Source organism: Gallus gallus, chromosome 1 (genome assembly GCF_016699485.2).
Source record: "Gallus gallus isolate bGalGal1 chromosome 1, bGalGal1.mat.broiler.GRCg7b, whole genome shotgun sequence".
NCBI classification, from domain to species: Eukaryota; Metazoa; Chordata; class Aves; order Galliformes; family Phasianidae; genus Gallus; species Gallus gallus.
Window position 1 is genome coordinate 27060428 of NC_052532.1, and position 26564 is coordinate 27086991.

Sequence of the window (26564 nt, forward strand, 5' to 3'; positions counted from 1 at the left end):
ACTTGGTCTTCCCCCAGCAGCTGCTAACAAATAGTGAGTAGAACGTGCTAGCAGTATTATGAGATAGCTGCTACCAGACCAACTTCTCTAAGCCTATTTCCCAAGTAAGACAATATGACACCCACTCTCAGTCCTCAGAATTAGGGCTGAATATGACGTGTTATGAAAAGGTTAGTTTTTAGTCAGGTTTTGTTATTGTATTTTAGATTTTCTTTTGTTGTTTTTTTTTTTTTCAGAAGTGGTAAGTCAGTCTGTTCAGATGCACAGAAATACAGACCACCAAACTCTGGCAAAACTGAATTTATTTATCAGTGATGAAATCTGCAGTTATCCTTAAATACAAATAATATAGAAGCAAAGACAGAAGTTGTTCCAAAGTCAACAAGGCCATGCAAGAATCACTTGAATAAAAATCACTATTTTATGTGATCACTTACATCTGAAGTAAAACTAAGCCCCTAGCCCTGTAATTTATAACGCACAGAGAATCTGAAACTACTGAAAACTGTTGACAATTCACTGTTTATACTGAATTATATGGGCTTAGTTTTCAAAATCTGTTTTCACATCAAACAGAATCAAATATCCTTTTCTAATATTTTTCATTCAGATAGCCTTCATAATGTTCCTGTGACCATATCAGAATGTTATAGTAGTCTGTATATTGTATCCAAAAACGTCTGAATACGTGAATAGAGTGATGCTGAATTTCATTCCAAAGTAGATCTATTCTCCAGAGACTTTCAGCTCCGGATGGGTGAAGAAGTATTCATGAAGCTCAGGAGACTGTGTGAAGAGGTATCTTTCCTTTTCCTTCATTCCCGATTGATTTAGATACTTTAATATCATATTGTTCATTTTCTTAAGCTCTTCTATGTTCTTCCTTTCAGATATGAGTCTGCTTGATATTTGGTCCATCTTGTTTCTAGTTTGAACTTGGAAAGGAAAATATATGGCATTTAATTGTCAACATTTAAGTTAAAAGCATCACTACTCTCTCTTGCATTCCCATGTGAGATTGTTGGGAATTATGACAGGTGAGAATATTAAACAGGAAAACAAAAGCAGAATCCAATGGGAAAAAGTTAGGCATCTGATGGAGTAACCTGCTCATTGAATTCTTTAAGTGTTTATTTTGGTTTGTTTTTTAACCGCAGAGCAGTAAAATTCAATCAAATACCATCAAATAATCTGTCTGGCTTTGCAGTCTTCAGGAGCGTATCCGTTCCATTTGTGTCCACGAGAAAATATCTTATTAAAATGGCTCCAAGTTGCTATTTCTGGGCACTACTCACCTATCTTTTTCTAAAAGTACACTTAGTAAAGCACAACAAAGGCTACAGCCACATCATTTGCTTTCCTGAAGCATTTAGGTTAAAGGAGAATTCTTCTAAATACTGGCATTGAAAGGCAATGTTCCTCTGTAACACCAGTATGCAGTACCCATTACATACACGTCTGGAGCTATTTTTATTTCATCCTTCTAAGGCTGGCAAAATTTACCCATGGGTTTTGAAGCCAACAGAAGTTTAATTCTAGCAGTGCCAATGCAAAACAAGTCTATGCCTATGGATTTAAGCATAATCTCAGACAAACACTAACAGTAGTTAGCTTCTAAAAGTGCAGGTCTGTACCATTCCAAGACCAAGTAAATTTCTTTAATCCCTTAAGTAACCTTTTCACTATTAGTTATTTTACGGTTTTTCTGCTTGAGGGGCACATTACTCATTTATCTTCATGCTTAGCAGCAGCCCATTAAATATATCTGAAATTCAAATAGTAGATGTTTTAATTAGCATTTTATAATCATGCCACTGAATGTTTTGTTTGTGTACTTGTCTTATGCTTTGTCTCTTGAGAACTTGTGAGCAAGTTCAGTCAAGGTTTAGGATTTCCTCTTAAGAAGGAAAAAGGATTTTTGCTAAGTTCCAGCGAATTCCCTACTATAGAGTAAAAGAAATCTTAATTTCACATGGATTACAATTCTTTCAAAATGGACTTGTGCATTAAAATAACATACCTCATATGCTGTCCAATGCAATTAGTACAGAAAACCCCAAGACAACAAAGGCTCCATAAAGTAAGGGCACCTACAGCTATGAGCTTAGCAGCATTAGCTGATCCATCTCAATCAGTCCAGCCCAAGTGGGATAGTAAATATGTCTACAGACTTGATGCTATGTGACTATTTTGATACATCTTATCTGATTTTTTGTTTATTTGAGGTTTTCTTAGTTCCAAACACTTTCCTATCAGTTCTTAGCTTGCAGTTTTCAGGTCTTTCTGAATAAAGGATAATATCTTAAAGGAGCCTGATTGAAGTGCTAGCCTTAGTGTAATCCCAGTTTCAGTGAAAAGTCACCAATACTGAATTTCCTCTGGAAATATACAAAGAGCTTACTCATTGCCGTACAATTGTCTTAAAAATTTAATTTAATTTCCAGTCGGAGTTTTCAGGGACACACTTTCAAACCGTTGAGCTAAATTCTTGATAGTTGTTTAAGCTCACAAAACCTTTGCACAAAGAGCCCCATTGTTCCTTGTAGCTCAGAGAGCAGAGGCCTGTGCTTCTATATCCCAGGACCAAGACCACTGCCCACATCACCTAGCTAAAGACTTTGGTCATGCATATACAGCAGTAGGATGTTATAAGGTAGCATGACAACTTTCAGCAAAGTTCTTCTCCATATTCCCAAATTTTTAAGAATCACTGTTTCCTTTACTTACTTATTAAGAATATTACAAATGAAACAATTGCCAAACTGACAATCAAAGTAAGAATGAAGGCAATGAAGAAGTAGCACTGGTTTCTTGTTTTACTCCCTGTCTTGTCCTCTCCATTACCACCGGTGCTCTCAACTTCCTCATCTGTAAAGAGACGACAAGTCATTTGGTGATAAAGTTTGTTCAGTTCCATTAGAATAAGCACAACGTTAATTCTACAATTCTATGAAATGTGGCAATAAGCCCTAATGATAATAGGTGAAGTCAAGTGAAGACCATGAGAAAGTTCATGTGAATTTCATGAGATTTTAGAGGTTTCATGGTAGAAATCTCTGGCAGTTTTGCAACTGAGCCTGTACTGATAAACCTGAGGGAAGGATGCATGTGCTATAGTAGCACTTCAGCAATGAACAAAGCTGGGGCTGAGCAATTGGCTGAACCAGCAGGAGATCTTTGGGAATATCTCGATTTTTCTTTATTGTGTGTAATGTGCTCCTACCTCAGGTAAGATTAAGTTTTTTAATATTTGGGAGAGATTATGTTTTTTCCCTTAGCATTCATAACAAATACATCATATACTGTGCACCTGCACCAATATTGCTTTCTAATTAGAATAAAAAGGAAGGCGACATCCTGCTACTACTGTCTCTCAAGAACATTAAGCTATCAACAGAGTTCTCAGAAATATTCCATGCTTGCTCTGCCTGATGAATGCTTCTTACTGGTTGAGTTTGCCAGGCTACAGTGCTGCAAGGAATCACTGAACACAGACTCTTGCCAAGCTGCAAAGAATGGGAATACATTTTATCATTTAAAACATAAAGAAATTTTTGCATGGTTGCTACTAAGGCAATCCAAAGGTGTTCACATTTTAAATAGCTTTTCACATGCTAATGTGTTTGATTATGCCAGGTCATATTGAGCTACTGGATGAAAGGATTGCTGTGAGTACTGCAATCCTCCTGAAATATCATTTTTAACCGAACTGGGCATCTGCTATACTACTAAATAGATTGTTCATGAGGATATAGTATTCACTGAACTGAAAAGTACGACACAGCTCTCACTGATTTTCTGACAAGAGAACCAGAATTCTATGCTGCTGAATAAGGCAAATTCATTTATGTATTTTACCTACAGAATTTCCAAGCTTTAGAAAACGTTAAAAAACCAACAACTCTTTGTGTTAAAAAGAATATTCCTAGAAGAATACAAAGCACTTTACAAGTGGATGCATAAAATATGTACTAGGCTACCTTTATTTACTGTTGAAATGTAGGGCAGAGCATCCACATGGCTGTTCAACAAAACTCTATGTTTTTACTTGGAAAGTAAAGAACACTGGCTTAGTAAAACCGACAAAAGAAAGCAAGACAACCACGCTGCTGAGTGGCACACTGCGAAACCAGTTTATCCCATTATCTCATTTTGTACTTGTAGAAATGAGGATTTTATGATTCGAAAAGCAGTAGAAGTGGGAAAGCTCATATCTGAAACTAAAGAGATTCTGTGAATCAAAGTGCTTAAAAGCCTCTTAAGATGCTTCATTTTTGAGTCCTTAGGAGATATGTCTTAAGAGAATAAACAGAAATTCACTGGCATTTCTATTGCTACGGGTGAATTTTAGTGCTTGGGAAGAGTTACAGTGCTATCCATGAAAGAAGTGTAGACTGGGCAGTACTAGAGAAATTATCTTGCCTGATGGACCCAAGTAGAAATGAAAGACAAGTTCAGGCTTCACAGTGAATCCTTAGTCAAATGTAGGCATTTCCTAGCACCTGACACCCAAATTAGTAACCAGCAGTAGCTAAATCATTAATCTGGTGTAAATTATGCCTTTTTTTTTTTTCCTTAAAATTTTCAATGCAGAGTTTGACATACATATTCACTTATTGGGCTGTTAACACCCATGCAATACGATGTTGTTAGTGTTTTCAGTTTGTTTTATAGCCCATGTGTGTGCAAAGAATAAACACAAAACATTGTCATACGTACCCAGAGGACGCTGGAATTCATCTGGGCAAACATTTAGTTTGTTTAGGTTGTTTAAGGAATCAACTACATAAAGCTTTCTTTCTTCATCACTATTGGGGAGGTTAATTTCCAAAGAAGATTTCTCCATTGTATCTAGAAGACACAATAATTAAAAAGTTTAGTTAAAAAGATGTAAATTGACTGGCAATAGAAGGTGTCCTGATTTGAGAAGCAGCTGTAACAACCCCTAAAATTTAGGGATTTGAAGGACCAGCACACTTGAAGGCATGGGTAACCCAGTGTGTAACATCTGTTACTTATTCCTATAAAGCTTCATTTCTACATCATATCTGTGAATGCACATTTATGTATACATGTACATATATATACATATAATTGCGCATATGTACGCATATGTATATGTGTGGAGAGAGAATATCTGTTTCACTAGTATTTATTTGGGCATTAGATATTCAATTGTATGACTTTTTTAGTTTGGTGGATACTTATTAAGATGAAGAGTGATACCTGACCACAGTGAAAGCCAAACCTTCACCAGCATCAACAGCAAGGATGTCACACAGATCCTGCACTTTCAGCACCAAGCAATTCAGTGATGAGACGTGGACAAGAAGCAGGTATGGATGTAGGAGGTAAGAATAAGCAAGAATGCAGGTCTGCTTATGCACCTTGTAATGTCACTGTGAATTTATTATTTGTGAATAACGAAAAAAATTATGAATTAGCTGTACTTCACATCAATGTTAATTATGGACAAGTTGATGTCTGGTGACAAAACCTTTTCTTCAGACCATTACTCCTTGCCTTAAGAAAAGCACTGATCGAGGCCCAACAAGCGTGTCACTGCAGTCTGGGTGCACAAACTGTTTGAATGATTTTATACACAAATGCAGCTATGAAGATTGTATAGAAAGAGTAAGCACTACCTAAGCAGGCTCCTGTGGGTGTTGAAGTGCACAGTTCTAGCCATAAGGAGATGCAGTCACTCTAACAAGGCATCTTAGACCACACTGATCACTGAAAACTCCCACTGCAGTTATTGAAGGAAAATATGTTTCTCCAGGAAATACTCTTCTTCTACTTAGATAAGTCTTTCTAGACATTAGAATTGCAGTCTAAAGATACCTTTCCTTGCCAATGAATGTAAAGCTGGAGCTTGCAGTGGTTAGTTTAGCCCTAGAGTTGAACACATCTTACACATTGAGTATCTTATCAAATCCCCCAAGTTCAGTCTTGCCTGCCAAACACAGCTCAGCACTTCATGAGATGTAACCCTCACCCTGATGAAAGATGTTAAGCACCTACAGGCGATTTCTGAATCCCAAACAGGTTGAATAGCCCCCTTGATGTGCCACTCCCTCTGTCCCTCTCCAATAAATAAAGAACACTGTAATTGGATTCCTAACTCAGCACTTCACTGGAAAATCTAACTAAAATGTTTGAGGAACAGAGGCATAAATGGCTACAGGTAACACCTTTCCCTTACAAGAGAAGACTGTCACAATTCCCTCTGATTTGAGCACATAGCCAAGCATTCCCTGAGTTTTAAGCACTGAAGAGTAAGTGCTTAAATCACTCCTGACCATGGGAGTTCTAATAATGGAAACTGACAGGCCTACATGTATACTTTTACATTCATATTCAGTAGAGCGTAAGAAAAGCTTGCATGCTATTTTTTTTTCTCCCTTCAGAATTATTGAAAACCACAAAAATAAGGTAGCAGGGGTGAATCGTACCTAGCACCTGACTTGCAGTTGTGCAGCAGTAGCTTCAGGCAGAAGGTTGTATGCACTTCCATTGCCCTGGAATGTCACATGGTGTGAGATCACGCCTCGGCCAGCCCCATTGCCACCTGCACTCTCACTGCTGTTTCCCCACAAGCACACTCATGGCCAGCTGCAGCCGTACAGAGCCGTGCATTCCTACAACAGCATGCTCTAAGCTACCATCTCGTGCACAAACGCTTCTGGTTATTTTTAGCTTCCAAAGAGCAGTTATTTCTCTGGGATATTCTGATTAGTACCTCCCTGCAGCTTCAGGGAAGACTCTCCTTAGCAGCTTGAGCTGTAATAAATGTGAGTACCTTTCATGCATTACTATTAGTGGAATTACACATTTCTAATTTCATTATTATTTAAAACCAACTTCCTCACTGTGCACGCAACTGTGGTGAAGGAAACCTCCATCTTTTGTTTTCCAGTGATATTTCAAGTAAATGGAGGATACATCAGTGTCACTGGCCAAAGGTATCGATGAGTCTTCCAACAAACTAAGCTAAATGTTGGATTGGTTATGCTTTGCCAGTCTTTCTTGCACTTTAACCTTCTTTAAAGAACTTTTCCTCATTTGATTTCTAAACTTCTCCTTAGATTGCCGTAACAAAATTAAAACTTAGTGTGAAGACACTGAAAACTCTTAGCAGGAAAAAACAAAAACCAAAAAAACCAAATCTGAAAGGAATTAAAACAACAGGAGAATGAAATGTTACTTACAACATAGCCACGTTCAGGTAAAAGGCCAGTATGGAGGAACTCAGCCCGTGCCAAAGCCCCAGAGCAAAACTTGTGCTGCTTTTCCCCTCCACTTTTAGCCCCATAGGAGCCTGTCAGCCCCTGCAGGACCCATGAAGGCAGTCATGAAAAAGGCTGTCTCTTTCGATCTATATTTAGCGTTAATCTCAGCCAAGCACACTGACTTCACCGTATTGAACTGTTTAAAAGGAAACCAGCATATGCACAGCTCTTCATTATATTGGAATTATCAAATATCCTATAATGGAAAAAATAATGTGTTATTTGAAGATCAATATTTCACTAAACCTTTGCTTTATGATTCCTTTTTAAAACTAGTTTGCTATGCAAAAACGTCATAGCAATATTACTGTAGTTATGAGTAATGGGTTTGCTATGCAGACGTCATTTCTACGGTACTGCAGTTGTATGTACTTTAAAGGCATCGACTGGAAAAAGTTACTTTCCTCCCCCAACACCTTACAAATCCAAGTGCATTACCACCTGGGCCGATTTGTACAGCATCCAGAAAATAAACTCTGAGCTGACTGTGAGTACTGATAGCTGTTCCTTCGTGGAAAGATCTTTTGACTGCTGATTTTTCTGTTGCAGAACATAATGTTTCAGCACAGCACTGCATTGACAGGCAGCTGATGCTAACAGGGAGCATGGGTCCAAACAACAAACCCTTTCTCAAGCAATTCTCTACTTACTTCCACAATATTGATCTACTTTAAACTGACCATGGATATACTTGCCTTTCAGGAAAGATTACAAGGTGATGCACCTACTGACTCACTTTCCCTCTATAAGGTGACAATCTGTGCAGCTGCCCTAACAGTAGCTGTGCCAATAATGCAGCTTGCTCCCTTCCTGTTTGGTCCCCTAGAAACCCTCCCTTCAAATGAAGACATGCAAAATTATTATTATTATATAATTATAATAATATAGTATTATTATTATTATATCCCGCTTCTATTCCTGAAAGACTCCTGAAAGATTCCTGACACCATCCTAACTATAAGACAAAGACCCAACCCTCTCCTGTTCTAAGCTTGAAAAAGTCTGAAACATCACCAGGCAGCAGAACAGCCCCTCTCCTCCCCTCTAACAGCCTTGGACGCCATCCCAGTCTCCGCAGCTGGCACCTACAGCATTCTGGGGGAAAGGGGAACCACGTGCCCGGCCATCTGCACGGAGGCGCTGGAGAAGATACTTTGCAAACCTCCGGAAGCACAGGAAGCTCTCAGAAGTGCCACTCTGTGCTGCTGAAGTACACCACCAGTGACCACCCACAGACAGAGACCAGCAGGATTGTAGGAACAAACGAGCTCAAGGGAAGAAGCACAGCCTTAGGCCAGGCAAATACAGTCAGCTTGATCTAGTTCAGAGACCAGGCTGAAACAAGCACATGTATTTGCAGATCGTCTGATGCAGAAGCTCTGGTTGAGGTTTAAGGTCTTCACATAAACTCTGTCTCCCCCCAATCCTGTTATTGGCACGTTTCAGTCCTCTGGAGAGGGAAACTGGATGTAGGGGGTAGCTTTCAATAGGGAACAGGGCTTTCGGAATGACTCCTGTCAGGCAGGAGATATTTTGTAGCATCAATACTAAGGAATGTTTGACATTTAGTCTGCAGATTGCTGACCGTTACTAAACTGATGAGAAACCTATGCAGATTCTATACAAGATACAGCTTCCAAACAAAGCAGTTTCAGATATCAGAGTTAAATCTAACATGGCCACATTTTGTAACAGGCAAGCAACAGTAGTTGTGTGTAAAATAAACCCCTCTCTTTCAACACTTAGGCTGTGCTAGCACTGCAACTTTTCATCAGAGTAGTAATCACATTAAGACACAGAATACAGTGAGAAACGTCTTTATTCCAAAAATTAAACACCTGATTTCAAAACATATGAATCTTTATTTTACATTGAGGCAAGTACCTTATTTACTACTTCCTTGTGAGTGAAGGTGAGTCAGCTCCATAGTCCCCTTCACGTAAATTCATACTATAGAGGAATTTCTTTGTTCATCTGTCACTTAAGAGTTTTAAAAGGTACTAAAATCATTTCACATGAACAAGTTCATCCTTCCATATTAACACAATCTTACCAAAACACCTGGTCAATGAATTCATTTAATTTACCTTACTCTAAAGTAAGTAATCAAATCTGACACATGGCAGTTGATTACGTGTATGCACCCCATTTAACAGTTGAGTTACAATATGTTCAGGTTTGGTTTAAGTTACACCTAATCCAAGTGTTACAATGTACCCAGCACCCTGTCTTACATCAATCTATATACAGTGTATATGCAACTAAGCAACATGCGTTCTATTTACAGATTTTGTACAATACCCCCCGTGCACGAGTGCAGGCTGTGACTATTGAAATTAAAATTAAAAAAAATCATTCAAAGGTTACAAATTTATTTTAATTATTAAAGACTTAAAATTCAACTCCACAGAGATCTAAAAAAATTCCCCCACGTCCGCTCTTTTGTCACGGCATTTACTTCTTGCTTTTGTCCGAGCCTTGAATGCTGCTGAGTTATATAAGTGCTACAAAATAAAAAGAGAAATTAAATTAATCACACAGTTGTTCTAAACGTTTACACCCCTTAGAGGTTTATTTTAATATGTAAACATTTAAAGGGAACTGTATAAGACATATGTACATGTTCATGTTTGTACAGCCAACATCAACAAAAGGCATCCATCCTCTCAGTATCTATTTGGCACTACAGAGTTTCACAAACTGTCTCTATAAAGACTCAGTTTATACTATTTCCTGAACATCCCCACCCAAAAAATCCAGTGCTTTCGTAACAGCTCACACATCACATGTAGGGAGCATAAATCAGACAGCAAAACAGCAAACTGATCAATCCTCAGATCCACACTTGGGAGGACAGCAGAAGAAGGTGCCAGTGTAAAAGCTAAAGAGCTTAAAAACACAGACAAGCAAGACTTAGTTTCACTCAGGACAATAGGGGCTTGGTTTCAAGGTACAAGCTTAACGTTTACACCTTCTAAATAGTGTTCAAATCATAGACTTTAGTTCAGAAGAACTAGCACGATCACAAATACAGGAAGGTGCAATAACCTACCCTTTCAAATCGGGATATCTTCATTGTCTTAAGAGTTGCAGCATCTAGCATTACTGGTGGACCAAGCTCAAACACATTCCGGAGAAAGTCATTTGACTAAAGAAAAAAAAAACATATCACATAGCAAGTTCCCCTTCCAGTGAAGGTGAAAGAGGGCAATTAATAAATATCAGTATCCCAGTAAGAAACCTCTTGCAATTAAGCCAGGGAACACTTCTTCCTCATATCAGAATGAGGCCAAGAACTAAAACTGTTCTCCTGGGAAAAAGCACAACCACCCCCACTGATTTTCATTTGTCCCAGCAAGTAAGACACTGTTCTGCTACATCCTGTACACGAGATTAAGTAGCTGGACACAGATCTGTATGTTTCACAACACTCATTCGTTGTATCTGCTTGTAGAAGTTTTATTTGAAAAATTTAGGACATTAGTTATGTGCCCACACTTCCCTTGGTTAGAAATGGAAACGGACACTGCTTTGTAGCAGCCACCTGACTACACTGTTCTACTGAAACAGAATTCAGGAGAATATTAAAATACATCTTGATACAAGATACAAGCTGGCAAGCAAGGCTTTTAACTTTGCCAAATTGAAATGAACAGCAAAGCGTTTCAAAAGAAAGTGTTTATTACTTTTTATAACTGCTGTCTTCTAAAACTGGTGACATGAAAAACAAACTTAGCTCATTCCACCCATGATTTTATGTCTGTTTCAATTACCAGACAGGGAAGAGACAATCCCTAGAGAGCAACGTTATCAAACAGCAGCTCACCTGCAGATGATATTGCATCCCTGACCCCAGAATCTCCTTAAAGGTATCATAGGTCTGTTTTTTAACCCAGCAGTCAATATACATGCGCTCAGGTCCAAATTTAACTGTCTCTGTGGGAAAGTCTCGCTCCTGTCCAAAGTGAAAGGAAAAAGCATGTACAGTTTTCAATTTAAATAGTCTCCAGTACTTCATTTTAATTAGGATCATTCTGCACATCAACATTTCACAAATAATGTAACATGCACATTCTGTAAGTTTTATCAATTAATAAGCTAATGTGCACCTCAAATTAAATCCCATCTGAGACTCGAAGGTAACATTTTTCAAGTCAGAAAGCTTTTAAATACATAACTGACTTCCATCTTGAAACTGACTTCAAGAATTGGACTCATCTCCAGAGAAAACAGTTCTGAGCAGCAGTCGCCTTTCACTCCATGTGTCTAATTTACATCCCACCTTGATGACCTTACATGCCTTACATGCCACCTGGTGACAGTGGGACTGAGAGGTGCCAGTGAGTGACTCAGATTCCTTTGCAGGTAGTCTCAAAGGTGAATTCAAATCACTTCAAAACCTTCTCCTCGGCTTCTGCGATGCACAAGAATTAGGGCAACAACCCCCACCTACCAATGCAGTCTTTTCCTTGGCTCGTGACAGAGAAATGTGTCTCACTCCTACACTGCTTTTTGTTCATTATGCACATATCAACTCATTACAAGATTCTACAATATTTTACAATAAAGCTTGTTGTATAATTAAGGGTGCTAACCTGAATGTACTGCAAAGTTTTGTATTAAAAAAAACTGTTTGTGGTATAAAAGGAATTTAGTGTTTATAATACGATGTTTAGCCTCTTAACCAGAAAAGGCACTCTTCAAAATGAAAGCCAAGTTAAGAAACTAAAATTTGACTCTGATACATTCCTAAAAGCAGTTCTGTTTAACATAAACTAGCAGAATAACCTGAAATCATTTTTAAAATAATTCTCTTCCCTTTTCACAGAAACTCTATTTCATCACAGAAGCATTTTGATTCCATTGTATGCTACATAGTTACAATCAATGCACTCAAATAAGACAGAAGAATTACCTCAACAGCTCGCAGAACATCCCTGAACACAGATCGCTGCTTTCTTTTATCTACTTTGGCTCGGTGCTTATTTCCGTCAGTAGCTAAAGCCCGCAGTTTCTCTGTTAGAAGTTCCATATCTTCATAAAAGAAATCCTATTTCCCCCCACAAACAAAAAAAAAAAGCAAGAACAAAAATAAGAAAACATTTTCAAATTTCTGGCCTCAATATCTGTCCCTGCAAAGGACTGGTCTTTCCAAATCCTGGACATGGAGACCTCCACAGACTGATACGTCATTATTTAAAGAGGCAGGGATGTCACTAAAGACCTTCAAGCCAGTAAGAATGGAGTCACCTGTTTATCTAATTGGAAACTATTAACTCTGTGCTGAAACAGTTCAGCTCCTTCACTGTGCATGTAAACATATACCTGTCAAGCTGTTCTGCTCCACAATTCCAAGGGCCTCAAACTGCCTAACTGATCTGCTGAACCTGGCTGGCAGTCCTGCTGATAAGCTGAGGGTACTTTCAGGTCATTAGCACAGAATTCATGTCTCTGGAGATGGATCATGAGATGCTACTGGACTGACATTAAGGAAAATGTAGTCACAAATCTTGTATGCAGTAGAAAATGTGAAAATTGTTAGGAATTTTTTTAAAATGCATCACTCTTGAGCATGAGATATTTCCTCCCCTCTATTAAGTAGTTCAGCATAGTTGAGCTGAATGAATAAGCCACTTAGGTAAAAACAAGCATTTCAGCTGAACGTGTCAACTGACTGGACTGAGTCTACTGCTGGCTTTTTAAGTAAACTGATCAATAATAAAGTATTTTTCATTTGCCCATTTTTCAAGGATCCGAAGATTCCTTGTAGCGATTAAGGGAGTTTTTCCTCAATGAAATAGAGCAGGATGTGAGAAAGTACTGACTTACTAATTAATGAACTTATAGTTATTTGCAGTCAGCTTGACCAAGTAAAGGATTAAGTTCTGGTCTCGCTTTCTTTTCTTTCCATGGCTCAGACTCAATTCCCTACTGTTTAAAATTACACAGAAGCATCAGCATATCCTCCCAAATTTTGTAGTGTTAAGTGCATTGCATATCCTTACCCAAAATGTTCCTTCTTAATTTGCAAACTGACTACCACAGACAGAAGTGCTGTGCGTTATACAATACTAGCTACTCCTCTCAAGGATACCAACAAACAATACTAGAAGTAAACATTAGTTTTACACGAGGATGGATTTTCAGCTGAGAACAGAATGGTGCAGGTTAGGAGTCATTAGAACTCATTTCCAAACAGTAAACATCTAATGAATATTCCCACTATAGCAAATTGTGTTTTACACTGAAAAAGAACCACCTATTTCCAAGGATATTCCAGGGATATTCTCTCCTCTTTAAAAAGCTGGTATTCAATTTAGATGCTAAAGCTTACATTTTGCATTTCTAGTTACTCTTATTTGGTATTATTTTAATCTAGTCCTGTTGTGCACCACTGAAGTCAGTGTAAAAAAATCACAGCTGACTTGCAGTGAAGTCTTGCTATACATCCAATTATATTGGGGTCATCCTGCTACCAAAAACACACCAAGGGAATTATATGATGCTTACTGATATCAGAGATGCTACAGAACACAGGTTAATGCATCTCTCATCATCACTTCAACTGAATATGCAAACCAATACTTACAGCATCTGTTTCACGTGCCAGCTCAAACAGAAGAGCTAGTGTTTCTCCAGCAGCTATTCTCATGTTGACATCATCACAAGACAGCATACTTGGAAGTTTATGCAAGTGCCTAAGGAATTAGTCACATTTCATTAACACATTGTTGGCATTGCTTCACCACATATAAAAAAAAGGTAATTACAAATGTAGTTTTCCAGAAAGATGCTCACGTTTCAATTTTCTTCTTCACTTCATTCATTGGACAAATGGTTAACAACAGCGTCCATGCTAAGAGTGCACTGATGTGAAGCACAGTACTGGGTGTACTTGATACCCCATTAGTGTCTCTATCTCGTGGATAAGCTTTTGTGAAGACACTTTCCAGGCATTCCATAGTAGAGTACAGTTCCTGAAGAGAAGAAAAAAAAGAACATGGAAGTTGCTGAAGCCTTGCACTTTTTTTTTTTTTAAATTAACTATACTGAAAAGTATTACTTATCCTCACCGTGATGTCATCGGTGACAATGAAACAGCAAATCCCTAAGCAGGTTGCACACTAGACAAAAAAACAAATAACTGTCAGTATTTGATAGTGATGTCACTGTTGACAAAATGCTTAAATCGGACATTTAGAACTTAGCAGAACACAAGACTTTATTACCTCAGCTGTTAAGGCATTAAACTCAACAGTTTAACCCAGCTACTTCATAACAGTTAGACCTAAGTTCCTCTCTTCCCTCAGGATAATTTCACAACACACGCCACTCAAGCTTTCACCTTTCCTGTTGTATTCTTATAACATATAAAGTCCTTCCAAAACAGTGCACATAGCACTCCTTTCACCCAATTATATTAAATCCCACTGGAATACGCATGCAAAAATTTTGCCTATTATTACTATCCGCATGAAATATTTATTTACAGCTGTGGGAAATCTTTCTGCCTCTCTGCCCACTCTTACAGTTAAATGGTGTGAAAACAACAGCCCATCCTGGAACAGTCCAGTTTTTAATTGCGAGGACCATCAAGTCCCTTCCCTACTGCCTGCAGTATTATTCTTACAAAAAAAAAAGATTTTATTTTCAAAAGCAACATTTGCACTAACCACACAACATCCTGAACTAAACTTAAAGAAGTTAAATGCTAGAACAAGCTTTAATAGCTTTGGTTTGTAGAAGCAACTGCTATTGAACTAATACTACTGTATACTTCTTGTGCTAGCAGTACCTATTTTTATGCAGCTAGAGGACACTAGAAAAAGTAATAAAAACAATGGTAAGTTAAGAGAAATCAGTTTAACCTCTTGCAGAACATCAGAGTTTTCTGTCAAGAGCTTTAGACTACCTTCAGTTAATACTTTGGGTATACTACTGATTTACAGTTCAGATGTCTGAGCAAAAAAAAAAATCAAATACCAGAAGTATTCTGCGTATGAAGTATGTAATTTTAGACTTACGGCTAGTAATTTCTATATATACATTCACATAAATAATACTCTTCTATTGTTAAAATAAATACAGAAAGGTACATCAGAACTGTAGTAGCAAGACTGAAATATTACGAGTTGAGCCACATGAGAAAATATGAGATGGAACAGCTCTTGATTGAAGTCCCCAGGTTGAAGGAGAATGACATTCAACCTTCAGGTAGAGCTTTTTAAGATAGTGAAAACTTCTATGCTTCACTCAGAACTTAAGTCAACATTAGCTATTTACACTAGTGTAAGTAACCTTTAGTTCTGGATTACACAACAGTGAGATGGTCTGAATCTGCCCTCTGACCCTGACTGGCAAGCAAAATGCATGAACTTTTTAAACACTTACAGCCTGCCTGGCTTGGACACTAGCTGTTCCATCACAGACAATCTTCTTCAGAACTGGACCAAGGGTCTTAAAAATCTCTTCGCTTTCAATTCCCGACCCCATCTGTACGCAGAGAAGACATGCCAGTCCAGCAGCTGCACACAGTTCCTCACTCTTACCTAGACAATAAAATACTACGATGAGTGATCTCCTTGTGCACTCCTTCCTTCCTTTAAAGGCACCAGTTCAAAAATCTTTAAGTAGAAATTCAGAAACCCATAGACAGTATTATTTCAGTTAATTTTCTAGGTCAGTTAAAATAAGACATCTAAAAAAAATTAGTTAACAGAACTGAAATTAAGTGCTCTATAATGTACCAGCTAAGCCTTACTTATTTCTTTACTTCTTTAAAACAAGCATTTCACCAGCATTGCTGCTTTCTAATAGTAACCACGTTAATTACCTTTCTTTATGCAGCGTTCAATGCTATCAGTTAGTGTCATTCTCCTTTCCATTATAAACTCATATAATATTTTAGAAGAAAAAGCACTTTTCAGACTTTCAAGAGCTGCTTGTCTTGTTTTGGCACTGTTGGAAGAAAAAAAAGCACCTTTGAAATCAACACCAGTTAAAAGCTCAGCCTTTGACTTCACGGTAGTCTCCATTTGCACAGTCCCCACTGAATAGCAATGTACAGCCATATTGTTAAGCATGAAGCATTACAAATTACCCCCTTCCCTCAGGGAAAGAAAAATTTGGTTTGGAAATGCATTTCACAATGAAATAAACCAGGCTACTTCGAGCTATTAGGAAAGGAAAATTTGATTCTCATTTAAGCACTCAAGAGGGAGAAAGTTCTCTTCAGATCCTAAAGAAAAACAAGTCCTCCCTAGCATGAAATAATCATAATTTCAATAAGCATGCAAAGAAATTCCCTTACTCTATCAGTAAGCCAATGTATGAATTCATTTCTTCAGAGCACACCATACCTTTTGTCCAATGTAAGATCAATGAATCCCTTCAATTTGTATTCTAAGTCTTCTTGAGTGGCTTCTTCATCAACTTCAGGCCCTAAACCGTAACAAACAGTTTAGTCCTACTAATATACATTAGCAGAGTCACACCTACCACTAAATACTAGTAGTATCAAGAAGTATTACTAAGAAAGTAGTTCACCACAGACAACAGCAACGGAATTTTTCAGCATTACAACTATATCCAACAGCTCTCCAAGAAATACCTTCGTGAAAAACGACCTGTTGATACATGTATGCTGTTTCTATACCTGTGTTACATGTGCCAAGAATGAATGTACGAGCTAATTAGGTCTCACATAGGTTTTGTACAACTGAAAAACCAGTACCCAGTCAAGTTAGTAATGAATTTTCATTCTGTCCACTCTATCTACCTCTGGAGTACAGTGGAACATTCACTGTTGATGCACTGAGCTCATCAACAGCCTGTCTTCCTGGCATCACTTCAGGTATCTCCGCAACAGTGGCTCAGGTAGGATGTGTACATACAGCCTCATCCCACTGTTGCAGCAGCAGGCCTTTGAGCCCTCCCAACAAAGTGTTATTTGCAAGAGTCCAGGAAGAAGAGATGGCAGATGAGACAAGTTACTTCTTCCATAGAAGAAGAGTCTTCTACCATACAAATCTTGTTCAAAACACAATGCAATTTACTTCATGTCAAACTCTTCTACAACTCCTACCACCTCAACTGCATTATGAAAATTCAATGTTTTGTAATACTCCTTTAGAATTGCACATTTTTTTCCCTCTAAAAATTGTTATTTATAACTACAACAGAAAGAAGCCCACCAGTTTGACAGAAGGCTCATGAAACGCTGCGCATACTGGTAACTTTCTCCAGTAGATGAACAATCATACAGTGTTAAACAGAATGTCATCATATGGCTACTGCTACTTACAGTCTAGCATTCATACTAGAGGAACAGACAAAAATAACATACCATCCTCGGTGAAGCTGGCGGGATCACTGAAGCCACTGCAGTGGCTCATAGTTTCAATTGAAGCATCTTCATCACTAAAAGGCTGCACATTTCTGGGCTGACCACCTTAAAGAAAGATGAATACAAGAGTTTAGTTATTTTCACATGGAAAAAAGATCCAAAGACTAAAAGGAGAATCCCTGAGCACATCTGCATACAAAAGCATGTCCTTCCCCCTGCTAACTCCTTTACTCCCAACCCTTCCTAAAGACTTGTTTGGCTTTGTTCTAGAAAAAATCAGGTGTAATTGGTAAAGAACACCTTGTTTAGAAAGTATCGGTAGAATTCCTAACTCAATATTTAATGTCTTCCTACAATCAAGGCCAAGTTTATGCAACTTCCTGTGACTGTGCTTTAAAAATAGCATTTTATTATGTGTTAGAACCAGCTACCTAAAATAGCTTGCTCTAAAATCTTCTCCAATTTTGAGGGACTTCAAGCAGATCTAAGACACACGTACAGGCAAACATACATTACCCAGTTTGCTACTGGATTTACTGGATTAAGTGCAGTATGTGCATCAGCAGCAACACTTGACCCTAGGCTCCCATCAACCCTTCCAGCTGTTAAGATTCTACACATAGAGCTATAGGATTTGTTCACATTTAGTACCCATAAGCTAAAACATCAGAAGATCCAACAGGAGGGAATCCTTGCAATAAGTTCTCCTTTTAACAACTTCAGTCTCTTCAAATAAGCAATGTTGTGTTGCCAGAAGCTGATCTCTGTAGCTTTCCATACACGTACCCTATTTTTAGAGCAGTAAGAGTTGGGGTTTGAGCTGATAATGTACTCCTATTGTTGCCTTATCCTAGTTCTTAGTGCCTGCTGTAGTTGATTAACAAAATCATAGTTTTACTGGTGTTTCTCCAACAGCTCTCAGATGCCTTTCACAGAACTTCTAATCCTCCACTTAATTCTGGATCATTTACAACACAAAAAATTATGCCAGAAGTCAAAGCACAAATGTTCGCCTGAGTCAGGCAGGCTTCTTCAGCGGGAGAAGCAGCAAGAACCATCACCAGCCATCCTCAAGCTGGGATGAGGGCAGCTGCACAAGGACCCGGCAAATCATCTGCTTCATCTGAGTCAGACAGACGCTATGACAGCCCCAAGTGAGATTTCTCACCACCCAACGAAGCCCCCACGCTCTCCAGACACCAACACCTCGTCCACCTCTTTTCCACGCGAACCCCAATCCGTACCAAGACTGTTCCGGAGCCCTCCTTTAGGCTAAGAGGCCTCCCGCACACATGCAGCGCCGTGCAGCCGCCGCAGACACCGGGACTGACAACAGCAGCCGCCCCGCCCGCCCCCGGGAGGGCCCGCACAGTCGGCGGCACAGAGCCCACACACAGCCGTGCGTGCCCGGGACGCGCCGCAGCGCTGTTACCGCGGCCCCCGCGGGCCCCCAGCGGCGCCGGGCGGTGCCACCCGCGGGGCGCTGCCGGCGGCACCAGGCACGTCCGTTGCCCCCCCCACCCCCCGTCTCACTCCGGCGCGGCGCAGCCGGGCGCATGCGCGCTAACGGCGTGAGGTGGCGGTTGCGGGGCCGGCTCCCGTCAGCCCGCGCCCGGCTCCGGCCCGGCGCTCCGCGGCCACGCCCCGGCGAGGAGGCCCGGCCGGCCGAGGCAGCGCGGCCCAAGGCCCCACGAGGCCGCGCGAGCGGAACCCCCGCCCGCCCCGCTCACCGGCTCCCCGCTGGTGGTTGCTCCCCCGCTTCTTTGACTTGGGCATGGTCGCAGCGGCGCTCGGCTGGGCTCGGCTCGGCTCCTCGGTCCCTCTGTGGGGCTCGGTCTCTCTGCTCCCCCCCGCCCGGGAATCAGCGACAATCAGCCGATGGAAGAGCAGGATCGCTTTTTATTCCAACGCCTTTGCGAGGCCGACTTCTCGGGCCGGGGCAGCGGAGGTGATTGGCGAAGGCAAGCGAAGGACGAACTGGCGGCGATGGCAGAAATCCCCGTGAAGGCCCGCGAGCGGAGTCGATGCATCTTTCTCCTCTCAGACACCCGGGGCTAAAAGCGCGGAGCGGGCGCCGGCGCCGCTTTTATAGCGCACCGAGCTGCGGGGGCGGGGCCTCGCCGCGCGCCGCCGCCGCGACCAATGACGAAGCGTTGCGACAGCGCGCAGGTGACTCAGCCGCGCGAGTCCATGACGTGCGGCGCTGCCACGCGCTCGGGGGGCGTGGCGCCGTGGCGCCTCGCGGTGCACGCTGGGGGTGGCGCGGCGCGGCCGGAGCCGAGTGGCGCCGAGGGGCTGAGTGGGGAAGGCGGGGGGGAGGGGGCGCTGGCGGGCGACAACCTCGCGGAGCGCGGGAGCTCTCAGCGGAGAGGCCTCCTGAGGGCGTCTAAAAATAGGCCTCCGCCCCCCTGCAGGCACGGCCGAGAGCCTGAGCGAGGAGAGGCGGAGAGCGAGGGAGGGGCGGCGGACGGGGTCGTGTGAGGCCGCGCGGGCGGGGCCCGGCCCGGCAGACAAAGGAGCCGCGCGTGGCCGTTTCTCTTCAGAGCTCTCCTCACTGCCGTGCCCGGAGCGCGGCTCGCGGGTGTGCCCGCATAACGACAAATAGATACACGCACATATCGTCAGGAGCCGGACTTGTGAAAATCGGGGAGCAGAACCTTTTTTTGGCGATTGCAGAAAAGAATTCTCCATTTTCCGCGTGCCTCACAGTCGGGAACCTGAGCCCATGTGTCACAGACACGATTGTATGTTGTAGTGTAGGTTCGCGCTGTAAGCCAGGGTGGTTTTGCTTCTTGTTCCACGTTGTGTTTGCCGGACAGTGACTGCAACAGCGCTGCAGCATCTGAGGAGGGGAAGGTGGTGTTGCAGGACGTGCTGCAGAGCCTCATAAGATGCGGCGGTGATTGCGTTATTTGAATTCCTGTGCGTGCAAAGCGTTTACACCGCGGCTTCCGGAAGGATAACTTTCATTGTGATTCTCCATAGGTGCTACGTGAAACAATAAAGGAAATGGGGCTTAACGAGCTGTTTACTTTTGAGCGAGCACGTGCTAACAAACGGCCTGTTTCTGGAAAGTGGTCGCTGCTCGCTGTGATGTCTGTGGGTGCTGCACAGCACACGAGCCCGGGCTCAGCCGTTCCATGTGGGGCATGGGGGGGGGGGGCACACTGCCACAAGGCCTGCTCGCCCCTCTGCTCTTCAGATCCTACTGAAAAAGAGAAAAAAACCAAAAAACAAGTCAGTACATTCTTCTGCCTGTGTGGAGGACAGCAGTAAAGTGTCTCAGAGGCACCGATTTTTCTCCTTCGAGGGGGTTCCTGTGAAACGTGAGGGAAAAAGGCAGCCTTCCAGGTAAATAGGTGGAGGAGGTTTAATTAAATCCGGAAGGCGTAGCTGCACCCATGGGTATACAATGCCCTGTCTTAAAATAAGCTGAATAAGCAACAGTTCCTAATAGCAGCCGAGGAAACTTGAATGGTGGGTGTACTTTGGATGCAAGATGCCAATACCATTTCAGTAAGGTCAGCTGTGCCCTGACAGCTTCCTGTGTGCTTGCCCTCTGATTTGTAGGTTATCCTCACGGGTACAGGGTGACCTTTCAGCCTGGACTGAAGTGAAATGGTCACCTTTGTGCTGGTGTCTTGGTCCCACACAATGCTGTCTTCAGCTGCCAGCAAGGATGAGGCCGAGCACTGAGCTCCTTGCAGGTGTGATGGAGTTTGAGCAATAATGCAGAGCAGTGCCACCTGCAAGTGGGAGACTGGGTGTCCTGTAGGCAGCAGCTACAACAGTAACAGCAGTAATGGGTGGAGTTGGAAGAGTCAAGCAAGGAGTGGTAAGTTTGAAGGTGGTCTGACCAGAACAGAGGAGATAAAGCCTATGGGACAGGAGAGAAGATCCTAGCTCAGGTGGGAAAAGCCACTGCCGAGGCACTAGGTGCTAATAATCTCAGATAACCAAAATGAGTTACTAAAGGCAAATGAAACAAAATAAAAAAATCCACGGCTATGCATTTGTAACCACTTTGCGTCTGACTTTTGCTTGTGACTGTGTATTCTGATACCCACTGTCTCCAGGTTACTGAGATTTCCCTGGATATCTGACCAACAGTTTAGTGAGATCTCACAACAGGGATTGCATATCACTGCTTAGTTTTGCACGGTTTCACTATGACAGAACAGACTCTTTGTCTTGATTGCTGACTTCTTGCCCACTATCCTGGTTTATCATGTTGGCAGGAGTTCTAGGCGCCAGTGGGCCTAGAGCCCACAAACATCTTTGGATAGTAAAAGAGTCACATGTTGCCAGAGATCTGTATACCTATTGTCTGGCTTATGCTGGAGCAGCTGGTAATGAGGGACACACCGTAACAGTGACACCAACAGCATCAGCATTAAGTGAGAGCATCCTGTGGAGACAAGCATTCCATGAGGCAGCAGGGGCAGGCAGGCCTGGAAGGTGAGGTAAGCTGGAAGCCAAAGATGGCATCAGAGAGTGGTCGTGACCTTGCTGCTGGGCAGGTGAAGTCCCACAGAACCCAGACAAGAAGAACAAAGCAGGTCCGTGGTTGTCAGGGCTGTCAGCCAGGAGTACAAGCTGACAGATTGTCCCAGGTCCCAGTGACCACAGTGACAATGTGGGCTGCGGTCAGGCTGGAAAGGAAAGCCAGCGAGTCAGGATCAGAATTGGGTTCAGTGACAGTAACTAGGACCAGCCACCAGTGTGGTCATCATCAGACACAGTAGTGAGGAGGATCGAGATCAGCCTTGCTGGGCCAGGCTCTGGACCGGCAGGCGTGTGGCCAGGCAGAGACATGTCTGTAACATAGCTCAGGCAAGCACTTCAGCTTAAGTGCAGCTCTGGAGTGAAAGGAAGAAGACCCTGCTTTGTAAAGTTCTTTCCCACACAGCCATCTGATCCAAGGCCACTCAGCAGTGCCATGGCTTGAGTACAGGCAGCTTAACTCTTAACAGTGGACCTCAGAAAGGTTGTAATGAAAAACTTAAGCCAGGCTGAGGGGCATACGTATATGACTGAGAAAGTATTTGGGGCTTAGAATTTGATTGCCAGAGTTTATTCTGGACACATACAGGTCATCATCATATAACAAACAATTAGAGACATAGCCAGACATACTCTGTTTACACCAGTAAATACTGTAAGGAAGTCAGGAATGAAGGAAAGGAGGTAGGAATTCAAGGAATTCATTGCATGGAACCCTGATTCATGTAGGTGTGGGTTTTTTTTTTCTTCCTTTTTGCTGTTCCTTTGAAGTTGTCTCTCTTAAGACACAAAAAAGAGTCCCAGACTTGCACTGGTTTTCGTGCATTGCATAATCAACTTAATGGCAATCATAAAAATCTCAGAACCAAGAAAAGAGCACAAAGCTGGAACACGGGTCATGCTGAGGGCATCCCTGGCCAAATAATCAAACTGTTTGATTTGTTTAACTGTACTTCTAGTGACTATGTACTGAAAGAGTGTGAACCCGTTAGCAGTACCGCAACTCCTCACCCTGGAACACTTAATGCTCCAAATTTATGCCCTCGAGATTGATGTGCAGCCTCACTGCCCAAAATAAATCTACCCATAACAAATTATAACCACAGACTCCCTCTGTTCTGGCCACAGTTGCTACAGCGGTGTACTTGTTTGTCACTTACTTGACTCTGTAGGCAAAGGCTTAAGTCATTCTTTCCCTCCGCATAGCTAGGGCACCTGAGCTTGTATCTGGGACAAAAAGGCTAAGATTTGGAAGGGAAAGCTCTTGTCACTAGCGCTCAGATACACACATCTGCTTCCAGACATGCATACAGTATGCAGCCAATCAGTTGTTACAGGGTGACTGATGAAATTTCTGAGCTAGCGATTATAAGTAACATGCATTTTTTCTGCGCAACAGGAGGATACAAACTTCAAACAAAAATAAAGAGAGGAAAAGGCAATGGCTTCCCTTTGAATGCTGGAATGCATGTTACAGGGCTAAACAGTTCCCACTATAGTATTTCAGGGGTATTACATTACAGCAAAAGCTGTACAGTATCCAGGTTGGAGGTCCTTTTGGTCCTTTCATTTACCTCCCACCTTCTTATTTATATTTTGGAAGCCTGACCAGTTGTGGTCAAACATCTAAGAACTCTAAGTCCAGAATAAAATTAAATGTGATGGCAGGATAGCTATTGGAGCAGCTATTATTAGAGCCTGAGGGAGTTTTGGCTGTAGCTGAAGAACTGCAGGCACTGAAGGTTCCTGGTGCCTGCAGCTGGCTGAAGTCCAGTACTATAAAGTAACGTGAAAGCACTCCATGGTCTTTCCCTAATTCCAACATCACTGTGTATGCAGACATGCAAAAAACATTTGGAAGGGAAAAGAAATCAATCAGGAAGGAAATTCAATTACATATGGTGAGTGGATGGATTTAGCAAGTCTGCCTGCTTAGAGGCATGACCATGCAAATCAGGTAAGTGGCTAATGGTCACAGCATGCTCTCACAGCCCTGCTGGTGTTTATGTTGTATATAAAACAGTGCTGGAGGCATATGTTGGACTTTGTACATAAGAGAGAGATGGATCATGCACTTTTGAATTTATAATCATTAAGTTAACAATTTCTACAGTACAATATATATGCACTTTATCAGACATTGTATGTTTTACAAAGTTGATCACATCTTCAGTTACACAGTACCCTGACTTTCCAAGGCAAGGGGATTCAGATGAGTTTCTGGTCCAAAGCTTTTGTCTGATTTTACCCATTTTTTACTGATACTTACCTCCTTATTTGAGGCAGATCCTTCACTGTGACTTATTCATGCAAAACTTTCTTGAACCTCATTAAGAATTTTTCCTGGTAAGTAATGAGGAGACAATGCATCCTTAACCTCTCTGGTACATATGCCATTATTAATTTCACATCTAAATTTAGCCTTCTGAACTTGGGCCATCACTGTCAGTAGCAAATGACCACACACATTAGTCCTAACCGTACCAGCATTACAGAGCAACTGTCCTTCTGTGATAAGACTCCTCATCAAACTTACAGCTCTTACAGACATTTTGCTAGAATAAAAGTGAACAAATGAAAAACAAAACAAAACAAGTACAAACAAAACAACTGTAATGGGACACTACATTTGTCTCTAGCTTATTGTTCCTTGGGATGCTTAAGCAAAACAACAATTTGGGATAATGAACATTGTGCTGTTGTAAAACTGTGTTGCAGAAGCAAGTATTTCATGCTTCTTAAGGCCTTACATGTTGTCAGCTTGCATCTTACTTCACTTGGTTTCTCAGCCTGTTTTGCAAACCGTCGGGTTTCCTAATATCAGCTCCTGCTTAGTACTGCCGAGAAAAAGCAGCAATTTTAAAATGAAGTATTTTTTAAAATTAGTTTTTAGATCCATATTCAAGTTCATACCTAAAATTCCTAATGACTTCCAACCCACAAAACTGTTTTCAAATTATCAGAATTGGAAAGAACTAGAGGACTGTGACACAGCCTTTCCCTTATCATGCAGCACACCAATCAGGAGTAAACATCTTGTTCCCCTTAGCAAACATGTTTTCATTACACTGCAACCCTGCTGACCCAAGCAGTTAGCCAATATTCTGTGGTATTTGTAGAGAAATCAAATATTTTTCCATTTCTGCCCCATTATTTTCATGCAGTGTGCACACTGGCTCATTCCATTGAAAATTATTGAGGATTAAAGAGCAGGAGACGATACTCTAAATTTAGTTTCTGCCAATTCTTAAGGCAAACCCCTCCATGCTCGCAGTCCCATATCCCTTTCTAGCTGTTTGCCAGGTACTTGGCTGTGCTCTGCTGCCTCATTTGGAGACACACACCTGCAATCAATAATCCCTGTTTGTTTCTGCAGGCAAACTTCTAACTGCTTGTTGAGCCACTTCAGGCTTGCATGTGGGGTTGGTCCGCAAGCAATGATTTTCCATTACTGCAAGGGGCATGAAGTGAAATGACTCTGGCCTGGCCCAGGCTGAACATCAGCTGCCTATACCACTGTATCTGCTGCATATGCAAGTGACTGCTGGAACCGTATATATGGCATTTCAATTCCTTCTGAAAAATATCCTGCAATGTGCTTGCCTCTTGCTGAGGAGAGTGGCCCTCCCTCACCTCAAATAGCAAAAGCATTTCACACAGTTTGCAGGAATATGCTGCCTAACTACAGAAGAATAGCTCAGAAACTCATTCCAATAGTTGTTCTTGGTTGTTGTACTCTTGAGCAATTCTGATCCCAGGAAACAGATTTTGCTGTCCTTCCTCTTGTCTCTGTGTGATGCAGGTGAACAGTGACAAAGCAGTGCACCTTCCATTAGTTGTTGGTCAAAATACATGTGATTTTGTAAGACATCTAATTTAATGCAGCTATAAAGGATCAGTCCTGTTTGTTTTCAGTGATAAAAATTCAAATAAAACAACATAGTGCAAAGATTGGAAGGGATTTTTTTTTTCTATCTGCCTGTCCAAATGTTTGCTCATCCAGGTAATTTTTATTTTTTTTAATATATCTTCTGAAATTAACTCATTCAGATGTAACTTAATTCTGGACAAGTTTCTAGTTCCCCTTTTATTAGCCTTCTCTTTACTAGAACAATTCATGCAGAGTATTTATCAGTTTGTTCTGATGATAAACCTGACCTTCACCTGCTCTGTGGTGTGTACTTTTCTGAGAGCAGCTGGTTGCTTTCACAACCTTTGTTTTTGTGGGCACGGTGTAAATTCCCTAGGGAATTTTCCATGTATCTTAAAATATTTGAATAAAACATCTAATTTAGGAGCCTAGTCAGAACTTAGGTAGGCTGAACCATCATGATGTGTTGACTGCAGGGCTTCCAGGTGACTGTGCTTTTAACCAACATATCTCTGTAAAGTTCCTGAGGTTGGGGAGAATGAGGCAAGGCTTT

The 26564-nt window shown here is 41.5% G+C and overlaps 3 protein-coding genes and 1 long non-coding RNA gene across 5 annotated transcripts; 2 read left to right on the forward strand and 2 right to left on the reverse strand.

The window, feature by feature from the left end:
* Positions 1-287: 287 nt before the first annotated feature.
* LSMEM1 (leucine rich single-pass membrane protein 1) lies at positions 288-7366 on the reverse strand. Its single transcript, XM_416022.8, has 4 exons — positions 7212-7366; positions 4720-4851; positions 2728-2868; positions 288-935 (listed from the first exon to the last, which is right to left on the reverse strand). Exons 2-4 carry the CDS (start codon positions 4844-4846, stop codon positions 727-729), a joined length of 477 nt encoding a protein of 158 aa, XP_416022.2. The 5' UTR covers positions 4847-4851; positions 7212-7366; the 3' UTR covers positions 288-726.
* On the forward strand, positions 6734-9344 carry LOC121107454. Its single transcript, XR_005841645.2, has 2 exons — positions 6734-8007; positions 8218-9344. It is a non-coding gene; the product is annotated as an uncharacterized LOC121107454 (long non-coding RNA).
* On the reverse strand, positions 9093-19699 carry IFRD1 (interferon related developmental regulator 1). Of its 2 annotated transcripts, none has more exons than NM_001001468.2 (12): positions 19368-19699; positions 17638-17742; positions 16652-16733; positions 16126-16250; positions 15684-15841; positions 14366-14416; positions 14091-14269; positions 13882-13990; positions 12208-12342; positions 11119-11247; positions 10345-10440; positions 9093-9796 (listed from the first exon to the last, which is right to left on the reverse strand). In NM_001001468.2, exons 1-12 carry the CDS (start codon positions 19411-19413, stop codon positions 9707-9709), a joined length of 1305 nt encoding a protein of 434 aa, NP_001001468.2. In that variant the 5' UTR covers positions 19414-19699; the 3' UTR covers positions 9093-9706. The 2 variants fall into 2 exon arrangements, with proteins under 2 accessions (NP_001001468.2, XP_046756557.1); XM_046900601.1 differs by having other exon boundaries at positions 9094-9796; positions 18882-19450.
* LOC121107452 lies at positions 19695-21656 on the forward strand. The gene has a single exon (XM_040651761.2). The coding sequence runs from the start codon at positions 19780-19782 to the stop codon at positions 20116-20118; it is 339 nt and encodes a 112-aa protein (XP_040507695.1). The 5' UTR covers positions 19695-19779; the 3' UTR covers positions 20119-21656.
* Positions 21657-26564: the final 4908 nt, after the last annotated feature.